The sequence below is a fragment of the Indicator indicator genome, chromosome 8 (assembly GCF_027791375.1).
Source record: "Indicator indicator isolate 239-I01 chromosome 8, UM_Iind_1.1, whole genome shotgun sequence".
In the NCBI taxonomy this organism is placed as follows: domain Eukaryota; kingdom Metazoa; phylum Chordata; class Aves; order Piciformes; family Indicatoridae; genus Indicator; species Indicator indicator.
This window is the reverse complement of record NC_072017.1, coordinates 4,002,736-4,021,582: the sequence shown is the minus strand read 5'-3', so window position 1 is coordinate 4,021,582 and position 18,847 is coordinate 4,002,736. Positions and strand designations below refer to the sequence as shown.

Sequence of the window (18,847 nt, the reverse complement as noted above, 5' to 3'; positions counted from 1 at the left end):
GCCAGGGCAAGGGGCCAGTCTGAAAAGCTTCACTCATGACATGCTGATAAACTTGTAGTGACTCAGCATCTGCTTCCAGCACAAGGGAACAGATCCTGCAGCTATGGATAGCTCATACCCATTCAGAAATCAAAAAGGTTTATAAACATTGAACTTCTGATTCTGATTTCCCTTTACCATTAACTGAACACTTTGCTTCCTTATGCATTGTGCTTTATCATTCAAAGTGGTGAGAAGCTACCAGTTAATTAAACTTTGCTTCATGACTACTGTTATCATCTCTAGGAAACAAATCATATTCTGTCCTCTTTTAGGGAGAACCACAGAAATCAGAATATTCCTCATCAAGAAAAAAAAAAATTAATCCCACTGGTAGAATCAGGGGCTGGGAAAGGACAAAAATTATATATTACAGTAAATCAGTCAAAACAAGAAGTCAGCTTGAAGATTTGCTCTGTGTTATTAAAATCCTCAGCTGTAATGCTTGACACAAATTTAGGTGTATCACCAGTTCATTTTGTTCACAGAGTATGAAATTCTCTCAGGTTGAAATTTCTTCACGCTCTCATTCCTACACTGCTAGCAATACCAGAAAATTAAGGCTTGACTGTGTTTGTCAGCACTCAAGTGCATCAACACATCATAGGTGAAGTACTCAGAATTTGGTACAACTGCTTTTTAAATTAGTTTAAAAATCAGTGTTGCTTGAGGGTAAGTTTCCAGAACCTTGGAAAGGTTCAAACCCTCTAGATTCTGTTATCAATAGTTTCCACATTCAGTTGTTTTTCTAAGCCTCAGTTACCACGAAAAATCAATCTACATGATATTTTTCTGTAACGTTTTTCTTATTGCCTACTCAGTCAGATTAAGTAATAAAAAAATATCACCAACCAGTATAATCTGGATTCAATTTTTGGAATAACCAGATAAGCAGCTGTATCTGAGGAGTCAGGAAAAAGTCAAGACTGTTGCCAACTAAATCTGGATTATTGAGACCAAGACTAGCTAGAACAGAGCAGATATATTTCTGATCAGGAGAGAAGTTACATCTACATTCTTTCGATTGAATGCATCATGTTTTGGAGGGGGTTTTACCCAGCCAATTTTATCAAAATAATGGAATCCAGCTGGTTTAGTGCCACTGACTGACAATAGGGCTACTGCCTGCTCTGGTAGCGGGGTTGGACTAGGTAATCTTCCGAGGTTCCTTCCAACCCCTAACGTTCTGTGATTCCGTGATTCCTTAGCACTTACCTTATCATTCACTACACTCTTTCCATCCCAGGCCCATCCTCGCTTTGTGAAATAATTTACAGTTGCAAATTCAATGAGTGCAGAGAACACAAAGGCATAACAAACAGCAATGAACCAATCCATGGCCGTCGCGTAGGCTACTTTGGGGAGGGAATTCCGAGCGCTGATGCTCAGCGTTGTCATTGTCAGCACAGTGGTGACTCCTGTGAGGGGACCAAAACCAAAAAATAACAATAATCAGAACATCAACAGTTTTGAATGTGAAGAAAAATGCAGACCAAGAATCCTTATGGTATGGTTGTGAAGCACAACGGAAAATTTGCTTATCTAAGTTTTGGCAAACTGCCAGGGTCATATTAAAGGCTGCATATGGAGTTTCCTTTGAAGTACTTTAGATCGATTTTGTTGTCTAAACTTCCCTTTTTTAATTAGCTGAAGAGTGTACTTACAGGAGATAGATAATATTTTTGGGTTTTTTAACTGTCAGAACAGGTAAGGGATGAAATTAACAATTCCTTAATGGGATCATGCTGGTTTGCAGAATTACAGTAATAATGATGAATATGTTAGTGTCTGGTGGCTGGCTTCAGGTGTGGTACTGACAGCACCACACAAACTGGTCTTTGTTAGTAGAAAAAATGATTTCTTTTCTCTTTGCCAGTAGCTGTCTCACTAAGCATCCAGTGGTGCAGCTGAAGATGCAAACAGGTTAAATTCTCCTTCAGGTAACAAGGATCCTTTCCAGAACAGCATATTGATTTGAAATGCCAGAGCATTCTAACTGTGTATTATGTGTCTGTCAGAAAACAAGACTTGGTGATCCAGGAAGAATGCTCTTTTGCTGTGGCAGTTATTACAAACACTTCACAGTACTTTGTCCATAATAAAGACCCAGTAGGAAGTCAGGGATCACAATTCAAAAAAATCAGAAAAAAAAAAAAGAGAGAGAGAGAAGACAATACATAGGAGGGAAGGAAACAAAGACCATTTTTCTGAATCAGTTTTAGCAAGCAGAAACCCACAGCCACAACTGCAGTCTCCATCCCTTAAGTAAATCTGTTTTCTCACCTCAGGCTGAATCACACTTTGACAAACTAAACTATTCCCTTTGTGGCATGCCATTAAAAATGTCTCCAGAATGAAAAGCAACACAATGTGAAATGCTCAGCACTGATCAGCAAACCTACACTCCATTATGGCAGGCAAAGGAGATGCAGAAGTATTAGTAAGAGCAGATCACAGCTTCAACAATTACACACTCATAAAAAAATTGTTGTAAGAGGATTCTTCCCAAGAGAAAGTAAAAGTCACTCTGCCTAAGCCAGATCCTTCACTGTCACCAATCTGTCATCTGGGTTCAGCGAGATTGACCTAGCTCAAATTTTCCTTCTGCTCTGGGAGAAGCATTTTTAAGCACTGCATCAGAGGGAAGAGAGGCAGCAATTACACCTACTCAGACCTCCTCAGGCTTTGTAATTTCCATCTTTCCTGTAAAGCATCTCCATCTCTGAGGGTGCTACAAAGGATGTCAGAGCAAAGCTGAGTGGACTCAGCCTCAGTGCTGTTCTCCCTTGATGTGCTTCTAAAAGCCTGTGCAGCAGGGAAAACAAGGACCAGAAACACCCTGCTGAGTCACACAGGATCCAGACACCTTAGCAAACATCATTCTGTAATTGCTGGTTTTCAGCCTCTAGAAATTAAAGAAGTGGATTTGGTCTGGAATCAGCCTGTGACACTGTGGTGATCTCCTAGCACACAGAGTGAAAAGGAAGCTATCAGGCCATGCTGCATGACAATGTGGAGCCAATGAATTTGGTAAAGAATTTCTTCTCTCCTAACGCTTACACAACATATGGCTTAATTATTTTCAGCACCTCAGGGAAAAGGCAGTCTATCTTACATTTAAAATTATCACATGCAAATGTTAACACTGTTCCTGAGCTGCAGACTGATCATTTTAATTTATAGAGAAGCATCAGTAAAGTGATTGTCTTCCAGAGATAAGGTGACCTTATCCACATGTAAATATATACAGTTACTGGTCTGTTTAAGTCCTAACTTTTACAATAAACTGATCTTCTGGGAGCTCCATTGCCTCCTCCAGAAATCTAATAGAACATTAACTGCTGACCTATTCTAGTCTCAGTTAAAACATCACAAATTTCCATCTTGTATCTTGCTACCAACTGACAGTTTCTCTAAAAGAGTTCAGTGAGCCACACCACTTTGTGACCCAAATGCTAAGCAACCAGGGCACTGTCAGACAATTGCCAAGGCTCTTTCATTTACTCTTTCATTCCCTAAATTCAGGGATGTTCAAGCTACCACAGTCACTGTACCTGAGCTGAGCAGGGGGGAAATAGGACAGCAAATTGAATCTCTAACATCTGTCAGTTTAGTAATCTATAGCATTTCTAGACTTGCTGTTCTTCAGGCAGAAGACAGAATGGCTTTGCACATGTGCTCTTGGGGCCAAGAAGGCCAATGTCATTCTGGGGTGGATTAGAAGGGCTGTGGTTAGTAGATCGAGAGAGGTTCTCCTCCCTCTCTACTCTGCCCTGGTGAGGCCACATCTGGAATATTGTGTCCAGTTCTGGGCCTCAAGAAGGACCTCAGGGAACTGCTTGAAAGAGCCCAGTGCAGAGCCACAAAAATAATGGAGGGAGTGGAACATCTTCCTTATGAGGAGACACTGAAGGAGCTGGGGCCCTTTAGGCTGGAGACTGAGAGGTGACCTCATTCATGTTTATAAAGATGTGCAGGGTGAGTGCCAAGAGGATGGAGCCAGGCTCTGCTGGGTGATGCCCAATGATAGCACAAGGGGCAATGGTGGTAAGTTGAGGCATATAGGAAGTTCCATGCAAACATGAGGAAAAAACTTTTTCCTCCACTGTGAGGGTGACAGAACACTGGAACAGGCTGCCCAGGGGGGTTAAGGAGTCTCCCTCTCTGGAATATCAAAACTTGCCTGGATGCATTCCTGTGTGATCTGCTCTAGGTGATCCTGCTCTGGCAGGGGGATTGGACTGGATAATCTTTTGAGGTCCATTCTAGCCCCTAACATTCTGTGATTATAGTTCATTTGGAAAAATCAATATTATCAAGTCTTCTTTACAATAAAGGACTAAATCAGCTTCAAATCATTCCCCCTGGTCCTACTGCTAGACACCTTTAGGGAAATTCCCTCTGCAGCCTTCCCATAGGATCCCTTCAGGTATTGGAAGGCAGCTCTAAAGTCCTCCAAGAGTATTTTCTTCTCCAGGCTGAACAGCTCCCTCAGCCTATCCTCATAGTAGAGGTGCTCCAGCCCTTGGATCATCTTTGTGGCCCTCCTCTGGACTTGTTCCAACAGCTCTGTGCCCTTCTTAGGCTGGGGACACCAGAACTGGACACAGTATTTGAGGTGGGGGTCTCAACAGAGCAGAGTAAGGGAGCAGAATCCCCTCTCTTGCTCTGCTGGCCACAATCCTCTTGGTACAGCCCAGCACACAGTTTGCCTTCTGCATGAGTGCCTTGTGTCACAGCACTGCCAGCTCACAGTGAGCTTCTCATCAATTAATACACCAAAGTTCCTTTCTCCAGAGCTACTCTCAACTATGATGATGATCTATTCAGGCCAAGACTGGAGCTATGTGATTACCTAGGATATTTTTTTCTTATGGTTCTGCTTTTCAAACAGCATCTGCTCACTGGAGAGAGGATATCCATCTCCAGAGCTGTAAATTCCACACTTTGCACTGGCACTAAATTTATATTTGTTCTGTCTTGTTTTGGATTCCAGGACAGATGGATACCAATTCAAGATGTGATTAAAGTTAGACAGCCAACTTTGAGCAAACAATTCATATCACTCAGTACATGACATATTGTCATGCAACAGCAGAAGAGGCAAACTGGGGAAAAAAACAGAAATGCCTAACTAAAAACATACACTGGAAACTGGAGGAGCTAGCACATCAATAATGAAGTGATAATCTGTCATGAGGACTGGTTTATGCCCATATTTGTGTGCAAAAGTCAGGCTACTCTTTGACAGGGATACGTTCTTTTTGATCCTCATTTCACCTCTTAACGAAATCACAGAATCGTAGAATGGTCTGGGTTGGAAGTGACCTCTGAAGGTCATCCAGTCCAACCCCCCCTGCAGTCAGCAGGGACATCCTCAACTAGATCAGGTTGCTCAGGGCCTTGTTGAGCCTCACCTTTAATATCTCCAGGGATGGGGCCTCAACCAGCTCCCTGGGCAACTTGTTCCAGTGTTCCACTACCCTCTTGGTACAGAACTTATTCCTAACATCCAATCTCAATCTGCTCCTCACTAGTTTGAAGCCATTGCCCCTTCTCCTGTCACTCCAGGCCTTTGTAAACAGTCTCTCTCCACCTTTCTTGTAGACAGGCCACTATTAGTTCTCCCCAGAGCCTCCTCTACTCCAGGCTGAACACCCCCAGCTCCCTCAGCCTGTCCTCATAGCAGAGCTGCTCCAACCCCCTGATCATTTTCATGGCCCTCCTCTGGACCTGCTCCATCAGGGCTCCAGAGCTGGACACAGTACTCCAGGTGAGGTCTCACCAGACCTGAGTAAAGTGAAGAATCACCTCACTCGATCTGCTGGCCACACATCTTTATGTATCAACTGATTTTTCTAATTTGAACAAGTGTTAATCAACTCAGTCATGTCCCAGCCTTCTCACATTAGAATGTGGACATCACTTTTTAAAATGAAAGGCCTAAACGAGTTACCAAAGGACACTGCTGTAACAAAAGAGGTCCTCCAGCTTTGCAAATTGTACAAAATTCTTAAACTTTGTTCCATTTCATGCTGTTCCTTCCACTATTTTATCTTTCCATCACAGCTCTTTGCAAAGATACACACATAATTGTTGAAGAATGTACCACAAAAGCACTGATAAATTACTTTTTATTCCTCCCTTTAAATTAGAAAGCTAATTCCATTGCTTTATTATTTCACTCTTTCTTTCTTCTTTACAGTAATTACACATATTGTTAGGTAATTGGACTGCTCAACCTGCTCTAAAACTGAATAGATTTATAAACACAAACAACAGCAGAAAGACAAGCCTGTTGTCCCTTTTACAAAGACACAGATTACTATTTCATTTTATCACTACAAGAGTAAACAGTTGGAGGTCTAAACAAAAGCTTACAGATTCTGGTGATAGTGTAATTTGAAAGTATTCTACCAAAACATCTGGCTACACACCATGCTGTTGTGTTTTTTTTTTTCACTTACACAATGCCTATGTATTATTTGGGAGTATGTTGATCCTGCTTAGACACCAGGAGATAATTCTCAACAACCATTAAGAGAAAGATTGTAGCAAATAGCTGAAGTGCTCTGTCTACTGGTTTTGTTTAAAAAGATTCCCCAACCAAAAGACAAAAGGCCAGATGTCTTTTTAAACAGCATGAGAGGTCAAGGACAGTGGTCGGTTTGAACACTCAGCTCTACAAGGTGCTGGGCTATCTCATTTAAACTCCACTGTCACCTAAAGGTTGGACCAGATGATCCTTTGGGTCCCTTCCAACCTGGCATTCAGTCATTCTGTGACCATGACATACTCTATTTCCAGAGAAGTTGCATCTAGTCAGTCAGTTAAGCTACACAAAGCTGTTGTGAAGTCAGAGCTCATGTTGCTTTCCTGTACATACCAGTAAGAAGCAATGCAACAGTTCCCCATCAATTGCCAGCCAAGTGAATTCCAAAGCTGAACAGCAAGTGCTATTTACCCCATCTCCAGTGAAAGCTGCACATCATTATGCCACTGCTGAGCCCAAGCCAATCTCATGAACTTCAACGAGGCCAAGTGCAAGGTTGGGACAATCCCAAGCACAGATACAGGCTGGGTGAGGAGTGGCTTGAGAGCAGTCTCAAGGAGAAGGACTTGAGGGTGTCAGTTGATGATAAACTCACCATGAGCCAGTAATGGTCACTGGCAGCCCAGAAGAGAGCTGTGTGCTGGGCTGCATCCAAAGCAATGAAAGCAGCAGGATGAGGGAGGTGATTCTGCCCTACCCTGGGTGATTCTGCCAATGAATTTGGACTCAATGATCTCAGGAGGTCCCTTCCAACCCCTAACATTCTGTGATTCTGTGAAATGGCTTTTTGCTTCAACATATAAATTAATTAATTGATATATGTAGAGAAAAATTAAAGCAATAACTAGCAAGACACAGGGATAAGAATGAAGCATAAGAATGGATGATCACAGTGTCTTGGCAAAAGAACATAGCTACATGAATTTAAAGTTCTGTGTCTTGGACAATGTACTAAAAAATAATACAGCTATTCATTTTTGTTCTTGCCTGCTTCAGGTGTCAAAGAAGATATAGATATAGGTGAAACAGATACAGGTGAAACAGATATAGGTGAAACAGATATAGATGATATAGATATAGATGATATATAGATACTCAATCTAAGATTCTCATTCCTACTCTGTGTGAGTTGAAAACCACAGGTAACTATAACACTAAGAAAACTAATTTGTGATTTTTCTGCCACCTGCATCTAATCCTGCTATTCAAATATATGTGATGCTTCTCAATGTTATGACCCACTGAAAAACCAAGCAAGAATTCAATAAGCTGCACAAGATTAGTTTTGCTAATACTGCTGACACCAAATGTGTAACAATAAACACATAACTAAATGAAAGAGATTGTAATCTTGCACTAAATGAGGGCATTACCAATCAGCCTTATTTCCTTTCATTAAAAATGCAATCAAATGCTTTTCACATTTATCTGCTAGAGAAAACACATTCAGGAGTTATTTAATTAATGATGATCAAACTTCCTTCTCCCAATAATTTAAAGCAAGGTTGAAACAATATAACATTATGCCATCATTCATTTGGGATAGCTTAGGTCAACAATATTAAATAGAGGCCATAAGGAAAGGGATTAAAGAGCTCAACTAGAAAAGAAGCTTCATTATACCAAGCCCTTAATGTTAACCTAGAAGTTGAAACTACAACGTGAGAGAGTAGAAAGGGGAAACAAAAGTAACTCCTTTCAAACATGAAGTAATAAATGCCAAGTGATGCTTTGAATAACTAGGAGAATGTTTCTTTGAAAGGGACACTGCTCCAGTAGTTAGTCCCTTCCAGGACTTGGGAGCTCTCAAGCAGATTTCCTGGGCAGTATGGTTTTGTTCTTGAGGCCATTCTACCTACTTTCCTTCAAGACATCCTGAAAGAGGGTACTGTTCATTATCCATACTATGCTAAACTCACAGGGATGTAAATCACAGAATCAATCAAGTTAGAAGAGACCTCCAAGATCATCAAGTCCAGCAGCAGGCTAGACCTCTAAGATCATCATAAAGCAGCAGGCTATCATGGAGATAGCACTTATTTAAACAAACAAACAAACAAACAAATAAACAAAAAAACCCACAAAAAAAACCCACAAAAAACAAACAAAAAAAAAACCCAGTGAAGTAACCCCATAAATAAAGTAACCCAATAAAGTACTTATCTAAAAAAAGAATAATAAAGTGAACAAAAAAATATGAGCAAGAAAGATGCATTCAGGAAGAGACACAACATCCCAGAAAAAATTATCCCAGTGCCTTGTCACTGATGTAGTGTGGTACTGTTATGGACAACACAGGTACAGAAAGTGCATTTTTGGAAGAGAAGATCCGAGACTTATTTTGGACAAAGCAGTTAGAATGGCCTAAATATATAGGAGGGGGTACAGAAAAAGGTAAAGGTAAAAATATGGATGGATTTAACAGTGTGTACTTGCAAGGCTGGAAAAAAGAAACATGCAGTTTGATAAGCAAAATTGGCCAAATTCATCCAAGATTTTCATAGAACCATAGAATTGTTAGGGTTGGAAGGGAGCTCAAAGACATCAGGTTCCAACCCCCCCTGCCATGGGTAGGGACACCTCACGCTAGATCAGGTTGCTCAGAGAAACAATTTTGAAGAAAGTTAAAAAAAAAGGGGGAAAAAAAAATAATCCAACCCCCAAATCTGCCTGATAACTGCCCAGGCAAACGTGGCAGAATCCTAGTCCAAATAAAAGCACTGATCCCTTTCACCTGACTCCCATAAAGCTCATATTCTAACCTGCAACTTTTCCACAGTACTTTGTGTGGCATTTTCTCTACCAGGAGAGCCAGCAAATGTTTTGCTGTGCATCATGTTTGGCCTATTTTTTTGAAGTGTTGCATGGTATTTGCTGATGACTAATCAGATGATTTTATGCAGCATTTCTGATGGCTGAATTCACACAGAAATTGCTTTCTTTTGGTTCTGTTAGTCTTTTTTTTTTTCTTTAAAAGCAAACAAAAGGATTTAAAGTTATGTAAGGAAGATGTTTGTTACTTTGCTTTAATATGGAGCAAAACCTTATTGGAGGAGACAAATTAAGTATTTTGAACTGCTGAAGATGTTTGCTGGTTTTAGAGTACACTCCAGTTTGAATTAGTGAGAGTTTTGTCCAGATCCCCAGAAGAGGGTTTCTTTTAAAGAAGTGCAGCCTGCAAAGTTTAAATAATTCTACAAATTAAGATGTTCAAATAATTCTACAAAATAAAATGTAATTTAATTTTCAAATATATTTTGAAATGAGTTCATCTACCAAGGACCAGAATGTCTGGGTAATATCAAGGTAAGTAACACACTGCAGAAAGTAATATACATTTACTTTTTAAATAGAAACACAATAATCTTTTTCCAACCTGTGAAAATATTTTCCTCTTAAAAGAGTTAAGGATTATGACCAGCAGGTCAAGAGAGATGATTCTTTTCATTTACACTGCTCTTGTGAGACCCCACTTCAAATACTGCATCCAGTTCTGGTGTCCTCCTCATAAGAAGGACACAGAGTTGTTGGAGCAAGTCCAGAGGAGGGCCACAATGGTCCAAGGGCTGGGGCACCTCTACTATGAGGATAGGCTGAAGGAGCTGGGGTTGTTCAGCCTGCAGAAGACTCCTGAAGGAACTTATAGTTGCCTTCCAATACCTGAAAGGGTGCTGCAGGAAGGCTGGAGAGGGAGTTTCCATAAGGTGTCTAGCAACAGGACAAAGGGGAATGGTTTGAAGCTGAGGGAGAGTAGGATTAGACTGGATGTCAGGAAGAAGTTCTTCAGTACAAGGGTGGTGAGACTCTGCAATATGCTGCCCAGGGAGGTTGTGGCTGCCTCCTCCCTGGGGATGTTTAATGCCAGATTGGATGAGGCCTTGGGCAACCAAGTCTAGTGGAGAGATGTCCTCCACCCATGGCAGGGTGATTGGAGTAGATGATCTGTAAGGTCCCCTCCAACCTAAGCCATTCTATGATTCTAAGACACATGGATAATTTTCTTGAATGTGCCAATTTGCAAAACCTTTGGGATTCTCACAAGATCCATAATCTGCAGCTGGGAGCTGTTTGGACTAGTGGCATCACATTCTACAAACACAGTAACCAGAATGAAAAAACAGCCTTCAGAAAAGCTGCCTAACAGCTTCAGAAAGCTGATGTTATTCAGTGTACTCACCAAAGACTGTCCTGGCAGGTACAGATTCTCTGTTCAGCCAGAATGACACTTGAGAGAGAATGACAGTCATGATACAGGGGAGGTAAGTCTGGATGACAAAATATCCAATTTTTCTCTTCAGGTGAAAATGAGCTGTCATTACTGTATATTCACCTAGGTGCCACAAACAAACAAAAAAAAAAAACAGTGAAACAAAATGTTATCATCTTAGAAAGTCCATTTCTTTGGTACAAGAAAGTCTGGTATTTTTATGTGGTCCAAATGCACAGAAAGTATTTTGTAGTATAAACTATTTTGCCTTACAGCAGACAAAAAAAGTTTTTCAGTTCAGCTACATCTTATTTCCACTGAGCTCCAGGAAATAGCAGCAGTCAGGAACTTAAAGGAATTCTTGTATGTCCTGATAAGAACTTCAGTCCTGCAGGCTTCTATATGAAAGCAACTCTTTGTGTTAACACAAAGGCACCCTGAGAACTTAATCTGCAGCCAGAAGAGGGGGGTCCGTCACAGCCTGACACATGTAGGAACACAGTCTAGAGTCTAATTCAGTGCTTAATGCCAAAAACATAATGGAAGGAAAAATGGTTGCACACTTCACCATTTAATAGATGAACATTGTCATTTACCATAGGAAATGAAACCAGCCTTGGGTTACAAACATTAGAATTCAAGACTGAGCTCCAGACAACATTAAAAAGAGTCACTGGGGACAAGTTCACCTCTGTGAACACCAGTTATTAACTCCAAAGAACCAGTAAAGTGCTGCTATGTGTTACTTGTACCAAACAGTAAGAGACCATGTCTGATATCTCACATTTCACAGCAGTTTTTTATTAGTAGCCTTCTAACACCACCAGCAATGATCATGGTCTTCACAGCTGAGTGCTTTCTTCATCAGATTTATCTTTTACCAACCTGTACTCGATTTAACTGTCTCTTTTCCAATTGTTTGGCCTAAAAGATCATACTGATTCAATCTTGAGCCATCTGGTGCCACCTGCACCGAATCTGAAGCATTGTAAGTCCAAATGTATGTCACTTCTGAAGTTGTGTAGGCATCTGTGGGAAATAAAATAAACTACTTTGTCAGTAATTTAAATTAAAGGGCTTTCATCAACACTCATAGAATTAAAAGAGCTACTTGTTTTTCAGAAACAAAAACCTCTAAATGACATGGTTACAAATACATTTGTCTATTTAACATAGCTTCAGTGCAGGGTAAATTCCTGTTGCAGCATGGGAAAGGGGAACTCATTTGTGATCTCAAGCACAATTTATTTCTATTAAATTGCAAGCATCCGTTCTACACTGTTAAAACACTTGTTAGAGATTAATTGCTATATGCACCCTAAAAATCATGGTAACCCACATGAAAAGAACAATTTGCAAGATTTAGGACACAAAACAGTGTTGTCCTCACTCTCCATTGTCCTCACTTTGCACTTCAAGAGTGTATCACAAGCATTTTATTAGCTGAAGTTCACACCTAAATATGGGAAGCCAAATGCTGTGACAATGCCTTTCACGAACTTGTAGTGGCTCTGTGCCTTGCCCTGCATACCCTCTTAAATGTCACTCAGTGGCATCCTTTTGTGGGACATGCTGACATGAAATAGGCTGCTCCCAGTGCATTCATGAGCAAATTTAGCCTAGGGTTTGTCAAAACAAACTAGAGTGAAAGCAAATCAACACTGTATTTTAAATAGCATCAATGCCTCTCCACTAAGTGAGAATGAAACAAATCGAGGCTGTCCTGCAAGTTTTTCCACTTCACTACCTTACTAATATCTAATGAAAGGAAAAAGGTAAACCACTGATGTGTGTTCATTTTCATTACATTTTAAGTCTTATAACCATAATTGTAGTGAAGCAAAAAAAGAAAAGCAACATGTCTGTTGGGCTGTAAACATTTTCATTTGAGAAATGTCTGGAGGCCCAGAAAGAAGCTTCTTCATGCAAGCAGCCATACCTGCATGACTAGCAAGATCTAGCAAGTGAGTAGCATGCACAGATTTTTAACAGTTCCCTTCTATCTTTCCAGCTTCCCACAAGAAGACCTCTGTTCTAATGCAAACCAGCAGTGTTGCCATTTGTCATTTGATTTGTGCCCATCTTCTCCTGTGTTGGTTAGACTTTTTCATAAGGATAAAGAAAGGCAACCTATCGAAAGCTACAGCTTCTCCAATACATTCAGATTGGCTTTTGTGTATGCAAACCAAAAATAAAAAATTGAGGCATCTGTCCAGGTCAACAATCTTCCTAGCAGTGTAAGATTAGCAGCACATGAAAAGCTGTGATGAATATATACCACTGGCAGACTTGTCTTAGATAAACCAAAATCCTTGAGTTTCTTGCATATTTTTTTCTATCACTATTCATCATTCAAATTCTAGAATAAAAGATGAAAGAGGTCTAGAAATGAGTTCTAGGTAAAGAGATAAAATGAGTGTGAAGCTCTTCAAAATGCACAGAAATAAGTCTCCTGGATGTGCCCATAGGCTGGACCACAGGTTGACTATGGGGGAAATTAAAAACAGCTTTTCTAAAATCACTTTGCTCACAGTCTGAATTCTCCTGTCTGCTAGAAAACCAGAAACCATGGGAAGATAACAAACAACAAATTAGTAAGGGAAGGAGCACTCATCAAAACAAATCAGAGATTTAAAAAAAAAAAGTAGAAAGAAACTGTTTACATGAAGTCTAATACACCTAGTCAGAAGGGTTTCCAACTTAGGAATGCAAATGAAATCATACTATAAAGTAGCCTCTTAGCCTAAAAAGTGCCAGTTTCATCATTACAAGTTTTTTAAGTTGTTTTGAGGCTACATAGGAGGCTTTTTAACTCCCACACCTTATAAATCAAACATACCTCTCTGTGCACATGTATGTAAACATTATTAGTCAGGAGCTGATTTCAGTTGCTTCTCTGATGTGGGTTAGTTAAGCTGTATTATGTATTTCAAATATAATATTTAAGGGGGGGGAAAGGCTTCATGACAGAAATATTATTAAATCAAATGATTTTGTATTTCCATAGCTAAGTTTTCCCTCTAGTGTGGAAACATTGTCCAAAATAGGCTTGATTTAATTTGCTCCAAACTCCAAGGAAAAGGGTAAGTCAGGGTTCTGGAGAGAGCATGCACAGTGCTCTGACAATGTTCATCTGGTTCATAATGTCCTCAGTGGCAGCACATCACCTGTTTTGTAACCTGTGGTGGCTGTAATTGATGTAAGATCAGCCAGAATGTAAAGGTATCAACCAGTTTCCTCAAAAAACAAAACAAAATCCTTTTTTTCCTGGGCCCAGCAGGGAACACAGGCTACAGCCAAAGCAGAAAAGAACCCCTTTTAGTGTACAAAATGTAGGCAATATGATGTGATACTAATTCACAAATAAAAAGAATCAGGGCTGTATTATAGGAAAATGAAGTTATGCTGCTGTTAAAATAAGACTAGTGAGATCAATGTCCACCTGTCTATAACATGAGTGATTTTTTTTTTTTTATCACAAGAAGCCATTCGTTACTAACTTCATTGACTAAGAATGTAAGAGCCACAGCATCATTAACAATAAAGAGAAAAATGTTTCAATAAGTGAAAACAAACATTCATTTAAATCCTTAATCTGCTCTTCATTAATACTACACAGGCCAGGTGCACCCAATTCTGCATTCATCAATATGGTTTGCATGCTGGGATTAAAAGCAGATCAGCACAGTGGTAGATAAGGTGCATAGTGATTATTGGGAACTGGAGTCAAGAAAGCTTTAAAACACATTAGAAGACACAACACTGATAGAGAAAAGAGATTTTGCTGTGCCAGCATAGAATTTTACTTTTTTTTAAAGTACCATCCTGTGTTTTCAAACAAAGTTTTCCTGAAACAGAGTAATGCTGAGCAATGTTAGGTATTGACCAGTCAAACTCCAGACTTCTTGTTACATACTTACAGCTGCCAAATTTCAGTGGGCATGAGTGAGCATCCATAGGGAAGTCCTCCAAGTGCATTGGACATTCAGCTTGGACTGTAAGCCTAAAAGGCATTTAAGTCAGTTAGAAGGACAAGAAAATCAATTCCACGGAAATGAACAGAGTTCATGCTGATTTAGGAGATGAAACTGAAATGCTATATTAAACTAATTAAAATTTAAATCAGCTCTTGCTTCTTCCCTTTTATGTGTTCCTTTGGAAGGCATTGACTTATCACATCAAAAAAACCTGAAAGAGCTGACCTCGAAACTACAGCAAAGGCCATTTAAATGAAAAGATAAATTATGTAACTGCAGGTTGTTAAGAACAGTCATTTTATTCTCATAATATCCCGAGGTACCTGTGTGATTATAAAGCTCTCAAAGGCTCATTACAGAGGCACATACAATGCAGTTAATTTGACAAAAGACTGCTCCACAGTTTTCTGAATTCACTCTTTTTTTCACAGTTTGAATGGAAGATGTAGGGGGAAAAAAATAACATTTGTGTTCTTTCAAAGATTGCTCTAACTCATTCTCAGTGAATGTTGTGATTCTTATTTTATGTACAGGCATGACAGCGTGTTAACTTTGCACTCAGTTTTCCTCATTTGCTGAAAAAATCCCAGCAATTTCCTCCTATCAAATATAGAGATTAATATGATTAAAATTATTTTGAAACAGATTGAAGAAAGTTTTGGCCAGGATTTTCTTTCCCTTTTTTAATTTAAAAATCAAAAAGAAAAAGTTAGAGAAAGGAAAGAGAAAAGGGGAGAGGGGAGAAGGGAGAGGGGAGAAGGGAGAGGGGAGAAGGGAGAGGGGAGAAGGGAGAGGGGAGAAGGGAGAGGGGAGAAGGGAGAGGGGAGAAGGGAGAGGGGAGAAGGGAGAGGGGAGAAGGGAGAGGGGAGAAGGGAGAGGGGAGAAGGGAGAGGGGAGAAGGGAGAGGGGAGAAGGGAGAGGGGAGAAAGGAGAGGGGAGAAAGGAGAGGGGAGAAAGGAGAGGGTGCTGTACAGAAATCAGGCTTAAGAGATGCTGTTGAGAGTTTAGGTGCTGTAATAGAGGTAGAAAACTCAGGAACATGTAAGAAAACTGATCTAGCTCATAATCAACCAAAAGACTTTAACAGAACTGGAAGCAAAAAGCACCATTTCCAAGCTTTCTTTCTGAAACAAAGGAGAGTCCTCCTGGGACATTATTCAATCATTATCTGGGAAAATCACACTGAGTAAAAGCTGGAGTAGAGAGCAGAAGACTTACCTCATGGTGTACAAGAGAGTGCCATCATCTTGGATTCGGAGAAGCTTGTTTGGCATTGTCATGTTGTGAGCCACTGACTTTTTCCCATTGTGAAAAAATGTATCTGGGGTCCAGATTTTGCTGGCCATTAAATTGTTCAATCGGAGAATGTTCATGGGGCCCTTAAACTTTAATCTCTCATCCTTCCACCGCTGACGGAAGAAAACATCTATTGTGTATTCCTGTCGGGAAATAAAGAGAGGCTTTTGGTGACACAGGGAAACACCCTTTGTGAGGCTCAAAACAGCAAAGCAAAAAGTCCCTTGGTAAAATGGTCAAGGGAAACCAACCACCCACCACATGAAATTGTATCATACTGAGAATAATGAGCAGGGAGTCAACTTGTTGCTCTCCTTCCCGATTGCTGATTAACGTTTCCAGTATTTAGATTTCTGTACCTGATGCACACAGTATCACAGTATAGCAGGAAGGGACCTCAAGAGATCATCAGGTCCAACCCCCCTGCCAGAGCAGGATCACACAACAAGGGATAGAAAGCAGTTGTGGTTGAGAACTGTGACAGGTGCTCGGGGAGCTCTTTTGTCAGTGTTGTAAGGGAATACTCACAAACTAACCTAACAAGCACAATTGTCACAAATCCTACATTTCCACACTAAAACTTGCCATTTTTCTAATGAAGGTTATAGTCACTCAAACACACGTTAAAGCTTTACAATAGACTGAAAATTAATTGCTTGGGTTTCTTTAATGCCAGTTGCTACTAGCTCTAATAATGTTTTAGTAAATATATGTGGGAAATACAAAAGTATGCCCTTCCAAAACATGTATTTTTTGGCATTAATTTTGATCCTTGTCTCTCATCTCTGCCAGAGGCAAGCAATTTGCCCATTTCTCTATGACAGATCACATTCCACTCTCCTGTTTGATTTGCTGAGTTATATGTTGTTTTATTTGCTAAATATCGTGTGCCTTAAAATCTGGTTTACAAATTCCAAGTTATCCATCTGGTCAGCTGCAGACCAGGGAAAATTACAAGATATAACATCGTGGAGGATCAGGAGCAGCAGGAAAAGTGCTTGAAGCAGGGGGTTTATATGAAATCTGGCTAGAAATACTGGGTAATTCAAAGGGAAAAAATTGCCCTAAAAATCTCCTCCTGGTTTCTGTCTGAAGATCTCTGCCAATAAATCATTGCTATGTATGGTTGAGACTGATGTTTGAGGTATAAAAAAGTGGAAAGAAGATCCTGATGGAGTAAGACACTGAAATCCCACTGAAATTCAACAGGAGTGATAAGTCCTACAGTTTCCTTTGACAAATACCCCTGCACATGAATGATTAGGATATAAATCTGAAGTTGTTGTAACATTTCCATCAATTTCAAAGGTTCTGGCTTCTTCACTGTCGTCCAACATATCAAAAAATAATTACAAGAAGCATGAACCAGGAAGAAAGCAGACAGGAAATGCCACTAAATCAAAACAGCAACATTTCAGCCCCCCAAAAAATCATATCTGATGCATGGCAACTACTTAGGAAGTGAAATAAGCAGGGACGAAACTGAGCTGCAGCCTTGAAGGATCTCTCTGATAAATCTCTTGCTGATCCACAGGTAATTCCAATCTCTCCAGCCAATCCATGCAGGAAACCTTTATTTGCAGCCCACCTCATTTAGAAGATGGAAACAGAGAATAAACCAAGGCTTGGTGTGAAAGATCATGAGCACCTTCTCTTTCCATTCAGCACAACACCAATACAATCTCAGATAGTTCTTAAATATCTTTCTACAGACCTCACTGCATTTTTCAAAGGCAGTACTGGAAATTCAGTTTTGTTTGAAGAGAAACCAAAGCACAGAGATGAAATTAAACTTGTCCTGGTCCATTTACAGAGTGATTTTGAAGAGCAAAATGCAATCCATACCATTTGCATCCCAGTGTTATATTCACTGGTCCTGTGAATTTATCTCCTGAGATAAATGCATTCTACTTATGATTCTTCAAATCCCTATGATGATTATTTTGCAAAACAAATTAAAATCAAGGAAATTATGAAAGTATTTTCAATATTACCAGTGTCACAAACCCAGCATTTATCAGCATAAATACTTTTTAACTACTTCTTATTCCATGTATGTGCCCCTTTGTGGTAAATGCTGTATGATGTTTACTTTCCATGCAAGATTAGCATTCTGTTAGAAATGCAAATCTGGAGTCAAGAAAAAAGAATTCGATTAATACTTCTAATAACTATAACTAAAGAGGTCAATTAGTAATAATTAATAATTCAATCAATACCTGATAGTCATTTCACAGAACCTGCCAATATTCTCATATATAAGAAAGTCTGTGCTGTCTCAGGACATTAGCAAACCACTCTCTAGTACATAGTGCAGTATCTCTACAAAATCACAATAGGATACTTCCAGAACTATAAAGGATTCCTGGGATCATTCCTAGACCAGAAAATGCTTCCTACTGATTTATACTTTCATAGCTGGACTTAAACACAGTAAAATTAAACAATCTTTCAAATATGTATTCATCTGGCATGAAATTTTAAGTACAGTGATAAGAAGGACTTATGTCAGAGATTCATAGAATGGTTTAGGTTGAAGAGACCTTAAAAATCATCTAGTTCCAACCCTCTGCCATGGGCAGGGACATCTTGCACTAGCCCAGGTTGCTCAAGGCCTCAACAAACCTGGCCTTGAACACCTCCAGGGAGGGGGCATCCATGACCTCCCTGGGCAATCTGTGCCAGTGTCTCATCACCCTCTCCCTAAAGATTTTCTTCCTTTTCTCCAGTTTAAATCTGCCCTCCTCAAGCTTCAATCTATTCACTGTTGTCTTA

The 18,847-nt window shown here is 39.9% G+C and overlaps 1 protein-coding gene across 1 annotated transcript in view; it reads right to left on the bottom strand.

Annotated features, from left to right (window-relative positions):
- The window catches only part of GABRA2 (gamma-aminobutyric acid type A receptor subunit alpha2), a 55,131-nt gene that overhangs the window by 1,618 nt on the left and 34,666 nt on the right, over positions 1–18,847 (bottom strand). The window contains exons 4-8 of the mRNA XM_054383283.1: positions 15,995–16,215; positions 14,720–14,802; positions 11,685–11,828; positions 10,770–10,922; positions 1,255–1,457 (exon numbers count right to left, since the gene is read on the bottom strand). Coding sequence (XP_054239258.1) covers positions 1,255–1,457; positions 10,770–10,922; positions 11,685–11,828; positions 14,720–14,802; positions 15,995–16,215 — 804 coding nt within the window. The remainder of the gene's footprint in view (positions 1–1,254; positions 1,458–10,769; positions 10,923–11,684; positions 11,829–14,719; positions 14,803–15,994; positions 16,216–18,847) is intronic.